This window comes from Danio rerio, chromosome 7 (assembly GCF_049306965.1).
Source record: "Danio rerio strain Tuebingen ecotype United States chromosome 7, GRCz12tu, whole genome shotgun sequence".
NCBI lineage: Eukaryota > Metazoa > Chordata > Actinopteri > Cypriniformes > Danionidae > Danio > Danio rerio.
Genome location: NC_133182.1, coordinates 73,349,506 through 73,375,000, shown reverse-complemented (window position 1 = coordinate 73,375,000; position 25,495 = coordinate 73,349,506). Strand labels below are relative to the sequence as shown.

At 35.9% G+C, this 25,495-nt stretch overlaps 1 protein-coding gene across 29 annotated transcripts in view; it reads left to right on the top strand.

Moving 5' to 3' along the window:
- The window catches only part of pmfbp1 (polyamine modulated factor 1 binding protein 1), a 327,880-nt gene that overhangs the window by 212,289 nt on the left and 90,096 nt on the right, over window positions 1-25,495 (top strand). For all 29 annotated transcript variants that reach the window (XR_012382835.1, XR_012382833.1, XR_012382832.1 and 26 more), the window contains 3 exons: window positions 13,195-13,323; window positions 15,185-15,274; window positions 24,252-24,308. Coding sequence is in view for 15 of the 29 variants with exons in the window: in XM_073907540.1 (XP_073763641.1) it covers window positions 13,195-13,323; window positions 15,185-15,274; window positions 24,252-24,308 (276 nt within the window). In the remaining 14 variants the exon portion in view is untranslated. The remainder of the gene's footprint in view (window positions 1-13,194; window positions 13,324-15,184; window positions 15,275-24,251; window positions 24,309-25,495) is intronic.

The following is a 25,495-nucleotide window of genomic DNA, read 5'->3' as shown; positions in this document are numbered from 1 at the left end:
GAAGTATAAACCAGGCTTAAGGGTTGGCAGAGTGTGGCTGTTTGTAAAGCATTCATAGCCATCTGGTGGTAAAAACTAAGTTTAGAATTAATTCAAAAGAGAATTGCAATGCATTTCAGAACAGATGCAGAATCATTTTTTGATTCCCAAGGCTTCAATTTATTGTTTCAGCCATACTTATTTGTCGTCAAAATGATAAGAATAATATTTAAAATACAGTTTTTCGGCATATATTGATATGGCCGCTGATAATTTCTGCATCCATGTAGGTAGTTTACATTAATAACCAAAACCTTTTTTTTTTTTTTTTACCATGAGATCTTCCTTTTCACAACCTTCTGAATGACTTCAAGTAGTGTCTGTGATGCTGTGTTCAAACCAGACGCGGTACGCGCAGACAAATTGCTCTATTTGTGCGTAAATAGAGGCGTGAACATTTTGAGCTTACTCGCTTCATTCGCGCGTCAAATCTGCTTCATTTACCTGTCAAATTCACTGAGAAATAGATGTGGATTCGCGTCATGGGCAGGGCTTCTGTCTGCTGGTGACTCTAGCTTCATTGCTAAATGGCTAACATGGATTTTATGTAGAGAATAGCTGTGTTTATTTGCTTTGCAAAGGATGAAAAACAGCGTCAATCCATTTAGAGCCGTGCCTGAGTCCACTAGATCCTTTCAGAGGTGCACCCAGCCCTATGAGCTCATCAACTCTTCCAGAAACTTAACCTGGATGATGGAAGCTTTTAGCGGTGCTTCTGACTGAGCACTGCCCAGTTTGATCAGCTGTTGTCCGGTGTCGCCAGGAGGATTTGCATCCCCCCCCCCCAGGACAACCAACAACAGACGCTATGTCATAAGCATGCAACTACAAGAGAAACCTCCTGATTGGAGACCTCCTGATTAAAGCAGCACGAATGTCATGAATGATTCGAATGATTTTCGAACTTGAGCGATTTCGCAATACGCACGTTAAACCCGTTAATCGCGAACAACACTCAACTTGCGTCACTTCTTTCGTATGAATAGCGTCATTCATGCGTATCGCAGGATGTCTATTCGCGTCTTTGCATTGACTTAACATGTTCATTAATTGACGTTTCTTCCACATCTGTTGTGAACGCAGCATAAGGTTTGGCAGAGTGTGGCTGTTTGTAAAGCATCAGTCGCCATCTGGTAGTAAAAACTAAGCTCAGAATGAATTCAAGAGAGAATCACAATGCATTTCAGAACCGATGCAAAGTCATTTTTTAGATTCGCAAAGCATCGATTTATTGTCCCAGCCACACACATTTTGTCATCAAAATGATAGCGATAATAATAAAAATACTGTTTATCGGCCAAATTTAATATGGTCGTCGATAATTTGTGCATCCATGTAGTTATTTTATATTGTTAAAACAAAATCTAATCTATTGTTACCAAGAGATCCACAACCTTCCGAATGACCTCAAGTGAAATCTGTAGGGGTTGGCAGAGTGTGGCTGTTTGTAAAGCACACAGCGCCATCTGGTGGTAAAAACTAAGCTCAGAACCAATTCAAGAAAAGAATCGCAATGCATTCAGAAAATTTCTGAATCTGTGCAGAATCATTTTTTGATTCACAAGGCATCAATTTATTGTCCCAGCCATACTAATTCCGTCATCAAAATGCTAACAATATTATTGAAAATACTGTTTATTAGTCGATACTGATATGGCCGCAGATAACTGGACCCTTTTCACAAGACTCTTATAAGACAATAAACAGTCATCAGCGTCCTAAATCCTTAATCCTAGTTTTTAATATTTCGATTTTTCTTGTTGTGTAAGCATTTCGGTGTATTTATGTATGCATTTCATCGTCTTTGCATCAAATTACAAAAAAAATTGTTTCTAATGCATTATTTATGTGGCAGAACTGTAAACTTGACTGTTTTTTCTCCTGGCTGTTATGACGACTTCCGCTACTATGAAATCCGGAAATGTGAAAAGGGTCCATAAACAAAACCTTATCTATTGTCACCAAGAGATCATTCTGCATTATCCACAACCTTCTGAATGACCCAAGCTTGGCACATCAAACCATCGAGTCTATTTCAAAAGATTGTAGTGATTTCCTGTTCTCCAGTCACTATTATAGTCATCCTTCAGACTTTTTAGACTCCCCTGATTCCTTCCTGCGGCCATTAGCACCAGTTCTGTGTTTTACCCTTGAAGCAGTGCTGTTTAAGTCTCTAGGGATTGATAGACTGATGCTTCCATCCGTCATTATGACCAGAATATCAACACACTTTCTGATAACTGACAGAGCTACCCATCTTTGTCCTGCACTCCCAATCCTGTAACCTTTTAAGAGAAAGTTCTCAACAACAAAAAAAACAAATGTGCTAGCCGGCGGAATATTTCAGAAATGAGGGCATAAGAGTAAAAAATGACTCATAGATTCACAAGCTTCTTCCTAAAACAAAAACACGACGTGGAATTTATATTGTGTGCTTTGGGGGGGATATCAGTAGAATTAATTGATTTGGCCGTATTTGTCAGGAAAGAGCAAGTGGCCGACTCCAGCCTGTGTTATTAAAGCTAATACCTCAGCGCTTTACCGCCGTGAATCAAGCTCTGACATGTCCTTATGATGTATGGATTTATTATTCAAAGTGTTGTGTGGGTCTGCTAGGCCCCCTCGAGACCACCTGTGTTTTCAAAGTAAAGAGCACTTAGAGAATGGCCCGGGGCGGCTGTGTATGTGTGTGTGTGAGGGAGCCTCTGGACACCAGCTACTGTCCAGACCCGACGAAACATCTGCAGACGGACCTCACAGTCAGCACTGTTTGGATGAAATCACAGTCTCGTATGTTTTTTATGTATTTTAAAAGTGACAGACCATGCAAATCTCTCAAGCATTAACATAATATTGCTTTTTATGATTTCATCCATTTATACAGTTGAAACCAGAAGTTTACATACACTCTAAAAAAAGGAACATAACCATTTTTGTCTGATGTTAAATCAAACTAAACGTTTACTATTTTAGGCCTGTTAGGATTACCTAAATGATTTACATTTGCTAATTGCCAGAATAATGAGAGATTTATTTTATAGAATTTTTTATTCATTTCTAGACAGTCAAAAGTTTACACACATTTCCTTGGTAATTTGTTTAGCTTTGCTTTTAAACTGTATAACTTTTGTCAAATGTTTCGGGTATCCTTCCACAAGCTTCCCACAATAGTTTGAAGGAGTTTTGGCCCATTCCTCCAGACAGAATTGGTGTAACTGAGTCAAATTTGTCTCGCTCGCACAAGCTTTTCAACTCTGCCCTTCAACTCCTTTTCCATAGGATTTAGATCAGGGCTTTGTGATGGCCACTCCAAAACATTAACTCTGTTGTCCCTAAAGCACATTTTAACTAATTTGGCAGTATGCTTAGAGTCATGGTCTGTTTGGAAGACCTATTTGTGGCAAAGTTTTAATTTCCTGGCTGATGTCTTGAGATGTTGCTTCAGTATTTCTACATAATGCTCTTTCTTCATGATGCCATCTATGCTGTGAAGTAAACCAGTCGCTCCTGCAGCAAAACAGCCCCGCAATATGATGCTGCCGCCCCCATACTTCACAGTTGGGATGGTGTTCCTAGGCTTGTAAGCTTTCCCCTTTGTCCTCCAAATGTAACACTGGTCATTATGGCCAAACAGATCAATCTTAGTTCCATCAGAGCACAGGACATACATACAAGACAAAAATGTGTCTTTTTTTCCTGTGTAATTTAGCAAATTGTAATCTGGCTGATTTTGTTGATTCTGGCTTGTTGATTTCCCCATGTTGTCCCTTACGGAAGCTCAAGTGTGTTTGAGGTTTTCCTTAAATACTATTCTACAGTTGTGCCTCTAATTAACTCAAATGTTATCAATTAGCCAATCAGAAACTTCCAAAACCTTGACACCATCATCTGAGCTTTTTCAGAGGCATAATAATCTTATTGTATGTAAACTTGACTTTCAAGAAAAGTTTTAACAATTTCTCAATAAATATCTCTCTCATTATTCTGTTATTAAGCATAACAGAAACACATTTGATAATCCTAACTTACCTAACTTTGCAAATTGTAGCCTCAGTTCCTTGTTCTTAGCTGACAGAAGTGGAACTGGTGTGGTCTTCTGCTGATGTAGCCCACCCACTTCAAGGTTGGATGGGTCGTAGAGATGCTCTTCTGCATACCTCAGTTGTAACGATGCTTATTTGAGTGACTGTTGCTTTTCTATCTCCTCGAACCGGTCTGGCCATTCTCCTCTGACCTACGGCATCAACAGGGCATTATCACCCACAGAACTGCTGCTTTTTTCGATATTTTTTTGATATTTTCTCTTTTTCAGACCTTTCTCTGTAAACCTTAGAGATGGCTGTGCATGAAATTCCCAGTAGATCAGCAGTTTCTGAAATACTCAGACCAGCCCTTCTGGCACCAACAACCATGCCACTTTCAAAGTCACTTAAATCACATTTCTTCCCCATTTGATGCTCGTTTTGAACTTCAGTTTAATTTAATCCACTAACCTAATACATAGTTAATGTAAAAATGATTCACCCTCCTGTGATTTTTTTTTTCTTTTTCAAATATCCAAATGATGTTTAACAGAGCAAGGACATTTTCAAAGTATTTCCTTGAATATTTTTCTTCTGGAGAAAGTCTTATTTGTTTTATTTAGGCTAGAATAAAAGCTGTTTTTCATTTTAAAGTCAAAATTATTAGCTCCTTTAAGCTACAATTGTTTTTGATTCTCTACAGAACAAACCATCATTATACAATGGCTTGTCTGATTACCCTAACTTGCCTAATTAACCTATTTAAGCCTTTAAATGTCACTTTGGGGAAATAAATATTCAGAAGGGCTAATAATTCTGATCTTAACTGCACTTCCTTTAAGAACATGCATTAGTCAGGAGTGATGAAATTGGTCTCTGTTTTTTTCAAAATGAGATGTAGTTTTTTTTTTTTTTTTCGTAAAAATAAGAAGTTCAACTTTGTGGTTTGTTAAGGCAGACTTTGAAGGGGTGCTTTTTTAACACCTCTCTCCAATCAAGGAATCTGGGTCAAAGAATGTCCTTTTGGAGTCATTTCTTTCTCTTTGCTCTGATAGGGTGTGAGGAATGGTATCATTAAGGTAATGTGCTTGAGAGGGCATTTAGCCGAACTGTGATGTCCCTCTGCAGTCACAGCCCAATCTACAATGACCTTTGCAGCAGAATATGTCAGCAGTGAATATGCAAACACATCCTCAACCAGATGACTCCCCAGAAAGTCAAAAAAAGAAAGAAAGACCATGTTTACACGCACAACCTGATTTCTGTTTGTTAAGAATGGTATTTCTTAACAAGTTCTGCATGTTTAGTTTGGCTTACTTCGTTGAAAACATACTTTTTTTCGGCTCATAAAATATCCTTTTCTGTTTGTAAGTAGCTTTTTGGCTTTTAGATATTTAAACACTTAAATATTATTTCACCAACTCTCTTTGACAGTGTATATGCATTATTTTATTTAGTTTTAGTTTTTTAAATCTTCTTTATTTTATTGTAAGTTTTACCATTATTATTATTATTATTATTATTATTATTATTATTATTATTATTATTATTATTATTTCTAATACTCTTATTTTATTTTAGTACATATAAATTGTTGTTCATTTGTATTGTATTTATTTAATTAAATTGTTAATTTAATTCTTTATTATTTTTTTACATTTTATTAAAAAAAATATTGTAATTTATTTTTTTTTTATTGTATCTACTTGTGGAATTGTATAATCATGACAATGCAGAAAAGAAAGAGTAACATTTAATTTAAAATTATTTTTTACACCTTATCTTCTGTATTTTGTTTTAGTTTTAATTTTTTATTTTCACTCCTTATTTTCTTTATTGTAATTGAATTTTATTATTTTATTTATTTCTTTTATTTTTACTTCTTATCTTCTTTATTTTATTGCAAAGTTTTAATATTTAATAAAATGTATTTATTTTAATTAAATGTATTATAATATTATTATATTTCTAAATATTTATTTACTCTCATAATCTTTTTGTGAAATGTATAATAATGACACTGCAAAAAACTATCCAGCTTAGTTTAAGTAACATTTTATTTATTTATTTTATTTTATTTCATTTTATTTTATTATCACCTTGTGAAATTGTAAAAGCATTACACTGCAGAAAAGATTTCAGCTTACTACAAGTTACATTTTATTAATTAATTAATTAATTTATTTATTTATTTATTTTATTTTTTTGTTTTATTTATTTATTTTATTTCCTTGTTGAATTTTTTAACCATGACACTTCAAAATATTATTTAATTTTAGTACAAGTATAATTTAATTAAATTCACTTTTATTTTATTTTATTTATTTTTTACTTTTTATCTTTTTTATTGCAAAGTTTTACCATTTAATTAATTTTTTTATTATAATATTGTTAGAATTTTTTATATTTATTTACTTATTTATTTACATTCATAATCTGTTTGTGAAATGTATAATAACAACACTGCCGAAAACTTTTCAGCTCAGTTTAAGTAACATTTTATTTTATTTTATTTTATTGTATTTTATCATCTCCTGGTGGCATTCTCTAATTAAACCCTTGCAGAAAATTAACTCAGCTTAGTGCACGTAACATTTAATTTATTTAAACTTTTTTTTAATTTAAGTTATTTTTACTTTATTTTATTTATACTCTTTCTCCTTGTTAAATGGGACATAACACCATAAACAAAGACCTCATCTTGTACCCTGACCAAACATGGGCAAGTCAGTGCAAGTCCACCCTCAGTCCTGCTGGGATGCTCAACAGCACACTTCATACTTTTATTTCCACATTTCTCTTCATTGTATTGATGAATGTGTTCTTTCTGAGCAGGACGCTACTTTTATTGCTTTGGCTTCTGTGCTGTGTTTTTGTTTTGGCTGAGGAGTGTGGAGCAGCACTCATATATCATACACTTCTGCACAGTTTGCTTTCGCTTTACTGTGGTGTTCCTCAGTAATTAAACCAAAGTACTAAGTTCAGAGGTGCTTGAGTTCAAGCTCTTCATTAAGCTTCAATCTTCTCTCACCAACAGCTGTAAATGGAGAGAGAACTAATATTCAGGAGTGCAGTGAGAAAACTTTAAATATGTAAATCAGGATACTAAAGTTTTAGGGAACATTGCATGACAAGAGTTAAGTTTAGACGAGATTTTACTTGAAAACACATTCTCAAAGTGATGCTGATAATATAGTAATTAATATATTTGAACTCTTAATGAAAAGACCTCACTGTATATGGTAGAATCTTTTCTGTCTGTCTTCATCGATATTTTTTGTTTCACACTCTGAATTGTTTTATTTTATTATTTTATTTTATTATGTTTTATTTAATTTCATTTTACTTTATTTAATTTTTGGCTTTATACATTTTTTTGCTTAAATGTTTTTATTTTATTTTATTATTATTTATTTTATTATTATTGTTTTACTTAATTTAATTTCATTATTCTATTTCACTTCATCATATTTTTTATTTGTCATTTTTCTTTATTATTTTTATTTTATTTTACTTGATTAATATTTTTTTAGTTCATTGTTTTATTTTTATCACTTTATCATTATTTTTTATTTGTCAGTTTTCTTTATAAATTTTATTTTAGTTTACTTAATTATTATTTTTTGTTTTGTTTTACTTTATTTCATTTTTTTTACTTTATCATTATTATTTTATTTGTCAGTTTGCTTTATTAATTTAATTTATTAATTTAATTAGTTTTGCTTAATTATTATTTTTAATTTTATTTTATTTACTTCAGTATTTTATTTAATTTTACTTTATCATTATTTTTATTTGTCACTGTGCTTTATTAATTTTATTTTATTGTTTTTAATTATTATTTTTTGTATTATTTTCTCATTATTTTATTTTATTTCATGATTTTTAATTAATTTTTTCATTTTACATTAATATTTTATTTTGCTTCACTTAATTATTATTTTTATATTGTTTTGTTTAATTATTTTCTTATTTTATTTTTCATTTTACGTTATTAATTTTATTTATTTTACTTAATTATTATTACTTAATTTATATTACTAAATTATTTTAAATTTTATTTGTAATTTTACTTTATTATTTTAATTTTATTTTACTTAATTATTATTTTTATATGATTTTATTTCATTATTATTGTTAGTAAATAAATTAAATATTGAATCCTTATTGTAAAGTTTTACCATTTTATTCAAGTTTATTTCTCATGTGGAATTGTGGAATCATGCAGACTTCAGGCCCTATCATGCACCTGGCACAAGAAGTGTATTGCAGGATTTGTTGCTATTTTCCTCATTAGCATAGTCTTGTTTTTGCCACTATGCTGACACACAGGCATTTGTAGCTCTGCCCTCACACACACACTTTCTCATTTACATTTAAAGCGACTGTCACCAAAACCCCACAATTAGGATAAAACCTAAAAGGGTCAGTTTTAAAGAGTTAAAAAAACAATATCTGTGTGTGTATTTTAAGCTGAAAATTCACATACACTCTCTAGAGAAAACATACTTATTTTGCATTATGTAAAAAGGGGCAGAATACTGTAGGTCCCCTTTAAAGAAACACCTAGTGGGTGTTTTGTTATATATCACATGATTTACTGGCTCACCTGATGATGTCCTGTGTGAAGCGGGTGACGTTTCGCAGTGTGTGTGTCCAGGTGAAGTGCAGGTGTGTGTGTGAGAGACAGATTCGGTATGGTGGCCTTCTCTCTCTCTCTCTCCCCTCTCAGGGACCCGCGCAGAGCTTTCCCAATAGATCTTTATTTACAGCACAGGAGTCGGAAACGGCTGGTCAATCCATTTAGCCTAAGGCCACTGATTTGTTCGTATTTACTGCAACACCCAAAGAAAAGCCGAGGTATTTTTCCCTCTCTCCTTCCTATTGATTGGGCTCTTAGAAAATCTGCTCTGCTGTCTAAACACTATTGATCCCCCGCTCTCCTCGCCAGCTCTTGCACCAGTGTATAAAGGGACTGGATGAATTGAAATTTCATTTCCGACAACTTGTTCCCTTTTATTTTTTACTTTTTTTTCCGAACGAGAAGCAAGACTTGTAGCGACGCTTGGCGTGGGTCAATAGTCGTATGAAGGCTGGAGGTAGAGGTTAGTACAGGTGGACTGCTACTTTTATCTGAGAGTCTTTACTGGATGTGGTGCACCACCGTGAGAGCCAAAACTAGCTATTTTTAAAAGCTCTTTGTGCTTTAAATAACTGACAATCCAGATGGATGGGGTAACCATTACTGCATCCAAAATGGTGAAAAGCCTTGGAGTAACGATTGATGACCAACTAAACTTCTCTGACCACATTTCTAGAACTGCTCGATCGTGCAGATTCGCACTCTATAACATCAGAAAGATCCGACTCTTCTTATCTGAACATGCAGCTCAACTCCTTGTTCAAGCTCTTGTTCTCTCCAAACTGGATTACTGCAACTCTCTACTAGCTGGCCTTCCAGCTAACTCTATCAAGCCTCTTCAACTGCTCCAGAACGCAGCAGCACGCGTGGTCTTCAATGAACCTAAACGAGCACATGTCACTCCACTGCTAGTCCGTTTGCACTGGCTGCCAGTTGCTGCTCGCATCAAAATCAAAGCTCTGATGTTTGCCTACAAAGTGACTTCTGGCCTTGCTCCTTCTTATCTGCTCTCACTTCTGCAGATCTATGTGCCCTCCAGAAACTTGCGTTCTGTGAATGAACGTCGCCTCGTGGTTCCATCCCAAAGAGGGAAGAAATCACTTTCGCGAACGCTCACGCTCAATCTGCCCAGTTGGTGGAATGAACTCCCTAACTGCATCAGAACAGCAGAGTCACTCGCTACTTTCAAGAAACGACTAAAAACTCAACTATTTAGTCTCCACTACACTTCCTAATCTGCAATTGCCTCTCTGAAAATCACACTAACTGTACAAAAAAAATAATAATAATTACTAATACTACTAATACTTTTCTTCTTAGACTTTACAGACCTGAAACTTGCCTATAGCACTTATTCATTGTTGCTCTTAGTTGTGAAAATTGCTTCCTTGTCCTCATTTGTAAGTCGCTTTGGATAAAAGCGTCTGCTAAATGACTAAATGTAAATGTAAATGTGATATAGTTAAATTGGTTAAATTGGCTAATCAGGAGGAGCGGGAGAATTCTCAGTGGGCTTGTCCATTTTTTAGCCGTGAGGGTTGGTGTCTCTAGCTGCTTGCCCTCTCAGCAGTCGCACTTTTTTTCATTTATTTATTTATTTGACCATAGCCTCACTCTTTATTCAATATTTTGCCGCAGCTCCGCTCTTCTTGTTTATTTTCTCGCTGCCCCGTGAACAAAATGCAGCCTGCAGGTTAATGATGGCGTAACTATCATTCAACCTTAAACAGCGGCACCTTAGTGAAAATAAGAATTCAAATAATTAATATTAATGAGTGTTACACCTGCTCAATAAAAAACAGATGACATAACTTCTTTGTTGTAACAGTGCCATTGTGGTCCATTGGTCAGCATGTTGCGTTACGATGCCCCCGACCCGTGTTCGAACCTCAAGTAATTATTATTATTATTATTTTTTTCATTTTTATTGTTAAGACATAAAATAATGTTAGTGTTGTTGAATATTTAAAGTTCTAACTCAGCTGTTTTCTTGTAAAAGACGTGATAGTGTCATTAGAAACTGAATTGAAAATTACCTTATTTTATAGTCAGTCATGAACTGAGGTGGGCCTGTCTAAGACTTGAAACTCCAGGGCTGAAAAGGAACCCCACTCCGGCCCTGGGTGGCCATATATACATTTTTTAATCTAGATTATTCTCACTGTAATTTTAGAATTAATCTAGATTAAAATGGCTCATTTGAATTCTGCCGAAGGCATTCAGAATATGTGTGCTACCCTAATAATGACTAAAAGTAAATCTTTAGCCCCTTTCACACATACAGACCTTTCCGGAAAATTGTTGGTAATGTTCTGTATGTGTGAACAGGCCTTTTTTGAAAATAAAATTCGTTCTGGCTATTTTCCGGAAAGAGAAGTTGTAACATTAATGGTAGTTTGCCGGAATGCTGCGCTGTGTGAACGCAGAAGAATGATTGCCGGAAAGAGCGTGTTGCATGTCTAGAACGTGCTGACGTGAGACGTCTACTTTAGCCAATCAGAACACTCAGACATATTCACATTCGCTCGGTTTATGAAAGTATAAACGCCTTTGAATTTTTTTACAGATGCATTTAGCTGCTAGATGTTAGCCAGATAATGTTTCTATGTTTCTTTTTAATGCCAACTGTGTAAATTATTATCAATAAGAGGCTTATGATAAGTCGTTGTTTGTTTACCTTCAAGCTCTGCTTCCTTCAGTTGTGTGATGTGTCGTGTGTGCCTGTAAAGGAGCTGGTGAGCGCCAGCTCACACACATAGCATGTACATCTCTACATGCGAATGTGTTCCTCTGTACTTTCATGGAAGTTGTTCACAATACTGATCCATCCACAGAGTTGGTAATGTAGTCAAATGTTTACAAGTACAAGCGCAGCCGTTTAGAGCTCATTTCTGGTTAATGATGCCAGAATTTACCGCTATTTTGGAATGGATGTGTGTCTTTTCTGGAAAAAAATTCCGTAACGTCCTCGTCTGTGTGAACAGCTCTTTTTTGAATTTACCGGTAAAGTCGTTACGGAAATTTTCCTGTACATTTACCCGTATCACTGTGTGAAAGGGGCTTTTGAGAATGGGTTTCTCAAGCCAGGTGGCGCATTAGACCAGAGGCTTATCCCCTGTTTCCAAGCTGCACCACAAACTGCTTGAGAAACTGCTCTACTATGATAATTGGTGATGAAAATAAATGATGTTCAATAAGATGTACTTGTGTTTACTAACTGTTTATTCAGTTAAACATAAATGTTAAACTGTAGGCCTACATAAGCTTCAAACAGTGATTTTTGATCACCAAAATCCGACTAAAGTCATAACTGAACTAAACACAAATGAAAATAAGACATGTGGAGTATGCAGATATTTGTGGCAATGTTGAAGTAAACACCGCAATCAAACTATTACCGTCAGGTGGGAGTTTTCTCCATCATTTCTGACAAGATACAAACACGCGGCTGTCAGTAAAGGACCACACACAAACGCACACACACATCATAAAATGTGAAAGTTTTTTCTTTCCATACGACGTAGTTTATTAAATTCAATAACACTTTCACCAGTCCTTACTCCTATTTTGCATCTAATGCAAGATGATTAGATCTAATTGTCACAGGGGCATGAATGAAACGTTCATGAGTGACGGTGAAGTTGTCGAATTGCAGTTAAAGTCTCCCAAAATCACAGAAAACTCTTACATGAAAGCACTTCACTAAAACACCTTCATTATATTCTTGTCTATTAAGGCTAATAACTAGATTACAGATGTCCATGTAAGCTTAGTCAGAAGTGTTTTCGAATTAAGTGAAAAATCCAAAAGGACATCCTGCTGATTTGATTCAGAAGGGCAGTTTTTTGTCAGACGGCTCACCGGTCAGGTATACATTCGCACTAAAATATCAAGGTGAAAATCATCATAGCTTGTGTAGAATAGACCCAGCTCTCAACTCAACTTTGAGATTAGATTAGTGGCCATATTTTTTTTATATCGCCCTATAAAAGTCTTGCATTAACGCCGATAACGGCCAACCACTAGTTAAAATGATATTCCTTTTTAAATATATTTGCCTAGTGCGGGACACATTTTAAAACATAATACACTAAAAAAAATAGCTCTTAAAATGTACTTAAAAATATTCAGAACAATTTGCACAAGTAAATTAATGCATTTTCTTTTCAGCTTAGTCCCTTTATTAATCTGGGGTCGCCACAGCGGAATGAACCACCAACTTATCCAGCATATGTTTTATGCAGCGGATGCCCTTCCAGCTGCAACCCATCACTGGGAAACATCTATACACGCTCATTTACACTCATACACTACCCAATTCACCTATACCCCATGTCTTTGGACTTGTGGGGGAAACTCGACACGGGGAGAACGTGCAAACTCCACACAAAAATGCCAACTGGCCCAGCCTGGACTCAAACCAGCTAATTTTTGCTGTACAGTATGTGTGATCCATAATGTGTGTGTGTGTGTGTGTGTGTTCAACTACAGGATGTGCGAGGTCTCTGGAGAGCACAAGAAGAGCTGACGGTGCGAGAGAAAGAGTGGCAGAAAGAGAGATCTTTTCTTCTGGAGCAGCTTAACAGCCTTAGAAAGGAGCTCCACAGCGCCACCATCAGGGTACTGCTGCTGAATCTTTTGCAATACATGTTCAATAAAGTGTGTTTGTGTTGTCCTTGAAATGGGGGTTTTTCAGTACTGGGTTGCAGCTGGAATGGCATCCACTGCGTAAAACATATGCTGAAATAGTTGGCAGTTCAAATGCATTACCTCTTGCTCACATAGCAGCATTAACTAGTCGTCTGTAATTTAATGCCAAGGTGATAAAACACAAAATATTAATATACATGTTAAAAAGTTGCTAGATTTACAATGTTAATAAACGTTAATAAATGTGTCATCATAGTCGGTGAAAAGTGTCCATTCTGCTAAAAAGGGGGAAGGCCCTGTTTTAATTATCATAAATATTGATATAACGACCATGAGCCCATCCCACATTCCATTTCCAGCTCTTAATGCTGATGCATATTTTAATAGATTACCATTACCACTGTCGTAACTTTTATTACGGTAAACGTAATTACGACAGAATTATTATTTTCATCCCCTGCAGCCATTTTGACCATTTTTTTTCCCCCATCCGGTTGTAAACTGGCTCTGCGACCGCCCTTCCAAAAATGAAAAGTCTACAATAGCATTCCTATTACTTTCAGATTTTCACAAATCATAGCTCTTTGCCCATCATAAACTAGTCATTCATTCATTTTTTTTAATTTATTTTCTTTTATTTATTTTTTATTTCCCTTTATTATATATATATTATTATATACTTTATTATGTGTGTATATATATATATATATATATATATATATATATATATATATATATATATATATATATATATATATATATATATATATATATAAATAAATAAATATATATATATATATATATATATATATATATATATATATATATATATATATATATATATATATATATATATATATATATATATATATATATATATATATATATTTATTTATTTATTTATTTATTTATTTTTATATATATATATATATATATATATATATATATATACATATATATATATATTTACATATAAATATATATATATATATATATATATATATATATATATATATATATATATATATATATTTATATATATATATATATATATATATATATATATATATATATATATATATATATATATATATATATATATATATATATATATATATATATATATATATATATATATATTATAGTAGCACTATTGTAACTCTTATTAGGGTAAACATAATTACGTCAGAACTATTATTTTCATCTCCAGCAGCCATTTTTTTTCACTCCGGTGGCTTCATATTCGGCAGCCCTTCTCCCAAAACATAAACCCGTTGATAAAGATAAACACGCAAACATCGTCCGCGCCTGTACGACACTCCATCTGAATTGCATATCCGCCCCGCCGCTGAGATTGTCATAAGCCGTATTAAGAAAAATGGTCACGCGGTTTGACACAAATTGGAAAATGACATTTGGAAAGCGCCCGCCGTGGTTGGAAATTAGAGATATTAAAATTATAAATCAATGTCTGGGTAGAAGGGGGGACGGGGGTTAAAGGTCCCCTCATGACTGGGGCTTATCTAAACCCACCGGGCTTTGATTGTTCATCCGCTGTCCACTCGTAAAAGGGCGAAACAGAGGATATTGTGTCTTTTTTTTTTTTTTCTATGAAGGCAAGTCAGCTTATTTAGCGGCTCCTACACCACAACCTGCTAATGGATCATCTCAAAGGTGTGATATGCATTATGCAAAGGCATCCGCTTGACACTTTTAACGAAGTCTTTCCTCCCTGTGCGTCTCACCTTCAGTTGTCTTTGTTCGTGTGTGTGTGTGTGTGTTTGTGTGTGTGTGTGTGTGTGTGTGTGTGTGTGTGTGTGTGTGTGTGTAGGAAGAAGAGCACCGACTTAAAGTGCTGCAGATTGATGAACTCCAAAGAGAGGTTGACAAGACGCTGGCAGTGCTGGAAAAGGAGAGGGAGGTCAGCAAAGCCCTTCTTAATAGCCTCCTGTACACAGTCAAGCGCTTTTTATCTGTGTCATGCTAAAATGTAATGTCAGACTACATTTTTCTGACAAATCATATGATGGAGGGTGCTATTGTGATTCGTAAATGACAATAGGAATCAAGGCATATCTGCTTAGCAGACACACAACAACATAAGATGTTAATATTAGGTTAGACTAAGGTCACAAGCATCTAAGGACAATGTTATTTTGACGTCCAATAACGACGTGATTTTAGTTGATTTTAGGTTGTGTTGGAAAGTGACTAAAATCCAACGTCGAGCCAACATCTTATATGATGTCATATGGACAACAAATCCTGATATTTATTCGGCAGGTATGACAACCAAAATCCAGCATCTGATAGCTGTAATATTGGTAACGTCCAAACAACGTCAAGCTGTAACATCTACAGCAAACATTTTATTGGTTTAGGTTGCTTTGTAAAGTAACCAAAATGTAATGTATGCCTGATGTTGGACATTTGCAAACAAAATAAGATACATATACAGTTGAAACCTGAAGTTTACATACACTGTATAAAAAGGCACATAACCTATTAAAAAAGTCAGACGTTAATGTGACTAAACTTTTTTGGTAAGTTAGGATTATCACATTTGTTTCTGTTATGCTTAATAGCAGAATAATGAGAGATATATTTATTGAGAAATCGTTATAACTTTTATTGAACGTCAAGTTTACATACATTAAGATTATTATGGCTCTGAAAAAGCTCAGATGATGGTGTCAAGGTTTTGTAAGTTTCTGTTGGCTAATTGACAACATTTGAGTTAATTTGAGTCACAACTGTAGAATAGTATTTAAGGAAAACTTTAAACACACTGCTGACTGCTGGCAAAATCATCAAGTCAGAATCAACAAAAAAAAGCCAGATTACAATTTGCTAAATTACACGGGGAAAAAGACAAATTTTTGGAGACATGTCCTGTGCTCTGAAGGAACTAGTATTGAGCTGTTTGGCCATTATGACCAGTGTAACATTTGAAGGACAAAGGGGAAAGCTTGCAAGCCTAGGAACACCATCCCAACTGTGAAGTATGGGGGCGGAAGCATCCTATTGTGGGGTTTTGCTGCAGGAGTGACTGGTCCACTTCACAACATAGATGGCATCATGAAGAAAGAACATTATGTAGAAATACTGAAGCAACATCTCAAGACATCAGCCAGGAAAATAAAACTTGGCCACAAATGGGTCTTCCAAACAGACCATGGCCCTAAGCATACTGCCAAATTAGTTAAAATATGCTTTAAGGACATCAGAGTGAATGTTTTGGATTGGCCATCACAAAGCCCTGATCTCAATCCTATAGAAAATTTATGGGCAGAGATGAAAAAGCTTGTGCAAGAAAGACAGCCAACAAATCTGACTCAGTTACACCCATTCTGTCAGGAGGAATGGGCCAAAACTCCTTCAAACTATTGTGAGAAGCTTGTGGAAGGATACCCAAAACATTTGACCAAAGTTACACAGTTTAAAAGCAAAGCTAAAAAAATTACCAAGGAAATGTGTGTAAACTTTTGACTGTCTAGAAATTAAATAAAAATTCTTCAAAAAACAATCTCTCAATGTTCTGGCATTTAGCAAATGTAAATCATTTAGGTAGTCCTAACAGGCCTAAAATAGTAAATGTTTAGTATGATTTACCATCAGACATTTTTTTTTTTTAAATTGTTATGTCCCTTGTTTTTAGAGTGTATGTAAACTTCTGGTGTCAATTGTATACTCCTGGTAATCAGTTCATTATGAGCTTGTGTGTGAGTAATCAGAGGGAATTAGGAACTGGTGTTGATGACTGTAGGTCATCCAGGTACATCTCACCCATTTTGTTTTTGTTTTTTGCAATTATTGTGAATTCAGACGTATTACATGGTCACAAACTTTTTTTACATATTACACTTTTCAAAATGTCTGTAGAATCTAAAGTAACTTAGTTCCAGTAGTTCACCAGTAGCTTACTGTTCATCAATTACAGCAAAAATACTGTGTTTACATTATAAACAGCACCGTTTTTCTTGCTGTATATGTATTAACAGAATTGTATGTATATCTTTACTGTAAAATAAACTGCAATCTTTACAATGCAACTTTAAAATACACTAATATACTGCATAACTGTCCTACAGTAAAATACAGTTCGCATTACTATTAAATACTGTGTCACTTACAGTAACCAGCCTGCGATCTGGCATTCTTCTTGTTCATTACACAAAAGATAAGGAGTCAACTCACATATTCTGACAAAGTGACTAACAACCACTATGTAACCTAAACCATGTGAATGTCGATTCGGTCGCTCTGCCCTCAAACCCTTGATAATGCTCAGCCTCAGAAAATAGCGCAGTTCTTCACATTTGACACACTTTTTTATTTCTCTTCTCCAGTTTGAAGCATCTGCTGCTTTCTGTTATGGACCTTTCATTCTGAGTACCACAGCATTGGTTTTGTCAATACAACGGTTGAGTGGAAGCTCAGGGATCATCCTGCATTGTCTGATTTCTCAGTTTGACCTTCAGACCAAAGATTGGCTGTTTATATGGTACAGTTTTCTGACAGTGTCATGTCAAGCACCCGTTGAGAGCTTTCACTCTCCATTTGCTTTCAGTAATGTCTAAAATCCAATCAATCTCTAGTCTGAAGCTGTCCTTCTCTTCGACAAATGCTGTTGGAAAAAAAGATCAAATGCAGGACTGATGTAAATATTTTATTTGGTAATGAGTCTTTGCTCAGTGTTTTGTGATGCTTTATCTTGTCTAAGGTTTGGTTATGTTAGAATTTAGTTAAAACGGTTGTTAAAGGGATCGTTCACCCAAAAATTGTAAATGAATTCTGTCACGAATATATGTTGGAGCAATATCACACGAGTAGCAGTGCAATGTGGTTGTAAATCGGCACTTGTGGGAGATGTGCATTGGCATGAGGCTGCAGCCCACCAGTGATGATATGCAGCCACATCGCACTGCTATTCGTGTGATGTTGCGTTTATACAACAGTTTGCCGGCATAATTGTGTCTATAAAAATGAAAATCAAATTTTAAAAACTCATTTGTATGAAGAACCACTTTCTTCCACCGTTCATTCACATCTGCAGCTGACGTCAGAACAGCAGAAACTATTGCTCATTCACAAACATCACTTTAGAGCTAGTATTTGAATGATTCTCTAGCTTAATGTCTAAAATGATAACAAATCAGGTCGTTTTAGCTCACATTTTAAAATTATAAGGCTGAACATCTTGAAATGCCATCAGTCAACATAGATTCCCCAGTACTTCTTTGCTGCAATCGATACAATAATTAACCCCAAAAAAGCCAGAGCAAAGCAAATACTACCAGTTTACTATGGTATGAATACAGCACTATAAAATACAAAAGAGAGAGATCGACTCAGAATATCACTTACCTAATTTATAATGATTTGTTCAGCTGTAAATTTACACTAAGAAAATCCTGTTATTATAAATAGTGTTTATTATGCGGTCATCTTGTGGCGGAACGTTAACAGCCACTTTCTTTGGTCTGCTCAGTCTACTGGCAGTCAATGCACTAAATCCGATGCTTCGAAATTGTAAATATTTTAAAAAATAGGCTCTATCCTTATAAATAAACTGCAAAAAAAGCCTCAAAAGTACATTATGTTGTCCAACAGCAGCAAAATTGTCCTCTGCTTGTCACTGTATGTGAGCGAAGTAATACACAAAGGGTGAAGAGGCTGTACTAATGCTGTTATTTGTAGAATATTGCACGGCTATCCTCCAATCAGATTCAAGAACCAGACAGAACTGTTGTATAAATATGTGTAACATATTTAAAGTGGTCCCTCGTTAATTATGAGTGTTACGTTCTAAAAATATGCTCTAATAGGTGAAATCCGTGAAGTAATTCGCTTTATTTTTTACAATTAATATAGATGTTTAAGGCTGGAAAACCCCTCACTACACACTTTATACACGTTTCTCAGAAAATCATTAACCTTTTCACACTTTTCTCTTGTTTAAACACTTGCATAACTTCGACCTTCCTTTAGCATGTCCAGAAGTCCAACTTTTTGTTTGATTGTTTGCATCTTCCTCTGCATTTTGGTTGCTACTGCAGGTGCCTATGACGATGCAGAACACTTTGCAATCCAGGCTCATTCTGAAAACGTAGTCCCGTGGATGTTTCAGGAGACCGCGGAATACGTCCCGGGATGTACATATTTTTGCAGTTTTTGTTTTTGCGAATCCGCAAGAGGATGCTGTGTGCGCTTTTTCCACATTTCGAACTTCTCTGGCGAGTGCCGTTCGCGCCTGCGCTGTTCTCACATGAACCCACCAGAGGCCGCTGTTGACTCAACGTCTGTCTGACTAACTGACCAGCCGAATGGATGACCGGCTGGCCTGCCAATCGACCTGCCTTACCTACCTTAACCCAATCGACGATTTACAAAAGCCGTCCAGAAAAATAAAAGCCCTCATCTGATTTTTACCACTATTTCAGATTTTACCACATTCTCACCCTGTTATTTCCTTGCTTTTGGATTCTGTTCTTGTCTTATCTGATTTATGGAACTGCTCTTCCCTGAACTCGAACCCGGTTGTCGTCGTGGTCAACTCTGCGTCTCAAGTCCACCAACGTACACGAGGAGCTAACTGGACAAATTGGTTGCAGCGGGAAAGCCCTCCACACTGAGGTAAGCGGTCAGCTGGTAAGCGCGAAAAGGAACAGCGTCATACCGCCCCGTAGTGTTCGCTTAAAGAATTAATTGCAGCTATGCGTACCTTCGGCTACATAATTCACGGTCTCCAGAAATGCCCGTGGGACTACGTTTTCAGAATGAGCCTGTGTTGACATTTTGTCAACATTGTGGGATTTGTTGGGGAGAAAACTAGCAAACATACAGTACAGCGCTTCAGAGTCACACTGCTAGCAATAGAAGATGTATGTAATTTTGGTAAGCTGAACACATTTTGTACTGTACAGAAGACACAGCACGGAGGAGATGGATTGACAATGGTCTAGAGCCAATCACGACGCAGAACACAATGCACTGTTAAAACAAAAAAGCATCTGCACTAAAAAATCTGTGAAACTGCGAAGCTGTGAAAGGTGAAATGCGCTATGGCATTGGACGACTATTTAAAATGATACTTCATTATGCATAAGGTACATTGTTGTGCCTGTATATATTGACAGATAACACATTATACAATAATTTCAAAATCTTTATTTCTGCAATTAATGCATTGAGTTTTCAATGTAAGTCTGATTGCGCTGAACTAATACATTTACACCCCAAACCGGGTCTTTAAAAGACATTAAACACAGATTTTTATTTATTGTTGTATATTTCAAGCCTCATGTTTGGTTTTGTGTCTTTATGCACACATGATTAAAAGGCAGCATTGGTCAATGTAAAAGCAGTCTCAATATGTATGAAACAGTGAGGCACATTCTTAACAATATTGTACATTGAGTCACACAGCCTGTCTACAACGATCAATAGTAAACGAAATCTTTTTGTCCTCTCCTAGGAGCATTCATTTATAATGGCACTCTAGTATGTAGTGTTGTTTTTGTTCGGATGTTTGGATGCTACAGTTCCAGTATGTAGTGTTTTGTTATAGTTTCTTGTATAGTCTATTATGATGGCCTTCCATTATGTCACGCTTCATTGAGTACCTCATAGTTTTCAGGTCGCATCCTTTGTTAATTTCGTAAAATGTTCTCATGACACTGGAAATGCTCTTCAAAAGTTTCATAAAGCACGAGCAGAAAATGGTTTCAGCCAGTGTTGCCAGATTGGAAATGTCTTGTACTAGAACCTCAAAATTATTGTATTTGAAGGAAAATTATCATACACAAGTCAAACTGAGAGTATACAGCTATTATCTAGACCAGGAGTCACCAACATGGTGCCCGCCAGGTTCACATGAGTTGCCCACGGGCCTGTTCTAAAAATAGCTCACCATATATAAAATAGCGCACCACATATGAGTAAGCTGCATCTAATATTTTTAAAGGTATTCTTTTAAAATCACACTTGCATTGGTGTAAATTTGAAAAATTACTTTGAGTTATATTTAAGTTAAGTTATATATGTTATATATTAAAAAAAACAAACTTTAAAAGCAATTTCAGACAAGTGAAGTCTTGATATTTATCTAACTTGTTAAATCATTGTTGACAACTACTGTGAGAAATTATTAACATGATCAATGTCTTCACATAGATGAATATTATTAATTATTAATAATAACATATTATTAAACGTAACTAAGAGATATGTGTTTTTTAATAACTGGTGGCCCTTCACACTAATCGGTACCCAAGAAGTAGCTCTCAGTTTCCAAAAGGTTAGTGACCCCAGATCTAGACAAATAATATGCAAATTACCATAATACGTAAAAAACAACAACAACAACTAAACATACCTTAGTGGTAAGGTTTAAACTCCACCTCTGAATTGCTGTCATTGGATACCTGCATGTTGCCAGATGTTGAGGGATTCATTTGGTGGTACAAATTGGGTGCCATTATGGGCCACCACAAAGTGCTGGTTGGCTTGAAAGCAGTGCACCATCCGAGGTGTGCACAAGCCCGTAGAGATGTCAAAATTATTTTTTTCTTCGGCGCACCGCGATGCAGACGTGGACAATTTAGTATTAATCATAACCGGTGTAGTGGCTATTTTCTCTAAGGAGGCTCTCTCAGTGGTCAAGAAACAAAGTCTTACCCGGGATGTCTTTTACAAGTTTTATTCTTTATAAAGAAGATCACAGTCATACAGCAACAACAGTTTCTGCAGAGTGAGATACTAAAGCCAAGTGTTTTCACCCTTTTATCTGGTTTGTACTGCTTACGAGGTCAACTCCTAATAAGGCCTCATCTACAATTACAATTATTGTGTACTGATGTCATTTATCTCATTTGCGTTATGTCGCCATAGCTTATAGGATGGGAGGAGACCGCGGGTATTTACAAAGCTCCAACTACTTAAAAACGCAGAAACTGCACAATTTCACAGCGTGTGTGTTTGCTGGACAGTCTTTCACTGACACTTACAGCAGAAGCCCCTGTTTCACTGCGATTGATAGAATGAAAGCACTCCATTTTTCTCTCTCTCTCTCTCTCTCTCTCTCTCTCTCACTCACTGTGGGCCCATTTGACCTGCTGGCGTGACTTTTCCTCTACTCTCGGCTGTTTTACAGCAATACTTCTTGGTACAGACATGAGTGCTGACTGTAGAGTTTTCTTCACCGTGTCTATCATGGATCAGTTGTGATCGCCGCTGCCGCCTGCCGCTTACCGCTTATGAGTGTCATTCATCTGTGAAGAGTGCAGCACGCAAGACCCAATCGCAGCCGTTTTTGTTGAGGGTGTGACCAATCAAATGGGTGTGATGCTGCGTTCACACCAGATGCGGAACTCGCGGAATAAATCGCGCTACTTGCAAGTAAATAACCACGTGAACATTTGAGTTTACTCGCTTCATTAGCGTGTCAAACCCCGCTTCACTCGCGTCAAATCCGATTAATTCGCTCTTCAAATTCACTTCAGAACAGACGCGAACTCGCGTGATGGGCAGGACTTCTGTCTGCTCGGTGACTCTTGCTTGATAGCTAAATGGCTAACATGGATTTATTAATAAAATAACTGTTTATGTACTTTATGAAGACTGAAAAACAGCATCGATACGTTTAGGGCCGTGTCTGATTCCACTAGATTCTTTCAGAGATGCATCCAGCTCTATGAGCTCATAAACTCCTCCAGAAACTTAACCTGGATGACGGAGGCTTTCAGCGGTGCTTCTGACTGAGCCGAGCCCAGTTTGATAAACTGTTGTCGGTGTTGGCTGGAGGATTTCCCTCAGGACTCCAACAACAGGCAATACGTCACAATCACGCAATCAGAGCAAGCTCCTGATTGGTTAACGCGGCACGAATGTCCGCTGAAGTTCAGATTTTCGAACTCGACCGATTCGCACAAAACGGTCAAAACACTCAATTCATGCCGCGCCATTCACATGTATCGTTCCATTTGCGCCGCGACATTCGCGCGTATCGCGCTGCAGGATGTCTATCCGCGCATTTGCATTGACTTAATATGTAAATCACTTGCGCTTGACGCACGTTCCGCGTCTGGTGTGAACGCAGCATAAGAGAACTTGGTAGCAAGGATCAAAAAGCGAGCTGGATATTTATATTTGTTTAAATAAATTGCTATAAATGCTTGTGTTGGTTAAAGGTACAGTTTATATATCTGACTGTTTGTATTAAATGACAAAATTGCATTACAAATAGTATATAAATATAAAATATTCATACATTTTAATACAAGAATTCTGCTGTGAAGAAAACAAAAAATTGTAAATGGAAAGTACCGTCAATGCATCGTGATGCAACGAGATATCGAATTGAACCGAAGCGATGACATGATAATCGTAACCGAACCGTGAGACCAGTGTAGGTTCACAGCTCTACAAGCCCATTCAGAGTATCTGTAATGAGCCGATTTCGTGGCTTTGTTTTGATTAGGCATGGTGACATGGAGGTGATATCAGCTCATTGTGTTAGCTGACCAATCAGAGTCACTTCAGGGCGGGCCTTTCAGAGGAACTAGGAAATTTGACAGTCGTTTTCATGTTAGCAGAGTAGCTGTATACAATCAAAGTAAGATATCTGAAAAAATAACGTAACTTTCTACAAGTGAAGCATGAGCACACATTGCTTTGCATCTTATAAACACAACCAAGCTTTAAAAAAAACACTGAGGATCACTCCTTTATATATATGACCAGGGTTTGAGCATCACTTGGGGTCAGTCGGTATTCATGACTGCCTGGCATATTTTTGGCGAAAGGTAAAGGAGTGTAAAAAAACAGGTAGTTCTCTATGTATGAAAAGCCCTGCTCGTATGTATTCATCCCTCTGTTCTCTCTCTCTTCTGCTCCAGGACTGTGTAAAGGCCGAGGAGCTGCAGCGACTGAAAGAAGAGCAACTCAAGGACAAGGTCTCTCAACAATCCAGCAGTCTTCCTCACCACCGCTAAGTGCCAGTCATAACCTTGTCACGGTTTGACTTAGATCTAGCAGGAGCACATGTTACACACTTAACATCAAGAACCCACTAAACACACACCTACATGATGGCCAACCATGGCTCTGATCAAAACAACATCTAATATTATGACTGGCTCTAAAATATAATCTGATATTAATGTGCTGCAGAGGCCAGATCTGAACATCAGGAGGTACAGCTGACGCCAGTCACTGCTCAACAGGACACACTGAAGAGCTGAATACACACACTTATTTTTATATAGAGTTGAAGGCGAAAGGACTAGCCTTCCTGAGAAATTATCATTCTTTTCCAGATGTTTTTTTCAAAAGGATAGGTCATGATGACAGTACATATTATCTTACTGGTTATTTTGCAAGAATTAGGGTAAATAGGCATTGGATAACAGAGGTTTGTTCTGGAGACAATTAAAAAAAAATTAGGGGGAAATGATATTGATGCTAACTAGGGATGCTTATTCAGTTAGTTTTGCCAATCGACAACCGACGCCAATTAACCAAATATATTAACGGTTAACTGGTCAGATTAATGTGCTGCTTTTATTTAATTGAAAAATGAAATAGACGAGACTGACGTAACACACTTTTCCCGCTCACAGTTGAGTTTTTTCAACTGCAAGCACACAGCGTGCAACAGCAAAAACACAAGGCACGCAGGGCACTGCAAAATGCTCGCAGCCGTTAGTAAACCATTCAAAAGATGCCCCTCTCAACGCAAAAAGTGTGTTTGCTGTAATCGGGCCGTTTTGCTGCCAAATTTTAGAAACATATATTTTTTTAATAATTTAACTGAGACCATTATTTGGTTAAAAACCCACCCTTTCAGTTAACGGTTATTCGATTATTATGAGCATCCCTAATGCTAACAGTTAAAAAATGCTTGCGGCCAAAATAAAAGAAGTAAATTATATAATAATGATAATAATTATAGTAAAATAATAATAATAATAATAATAACAACAACACTAATAATAATATAAATATAATAAAATAGTAATAATAATAATAATAATAATAATAATAATGATAATAATAATGATAATAATATAAATATAATACACATAGTAATAATAATAAAAATAATAATAATAATAACAATAATAATAATAATAATAATAAT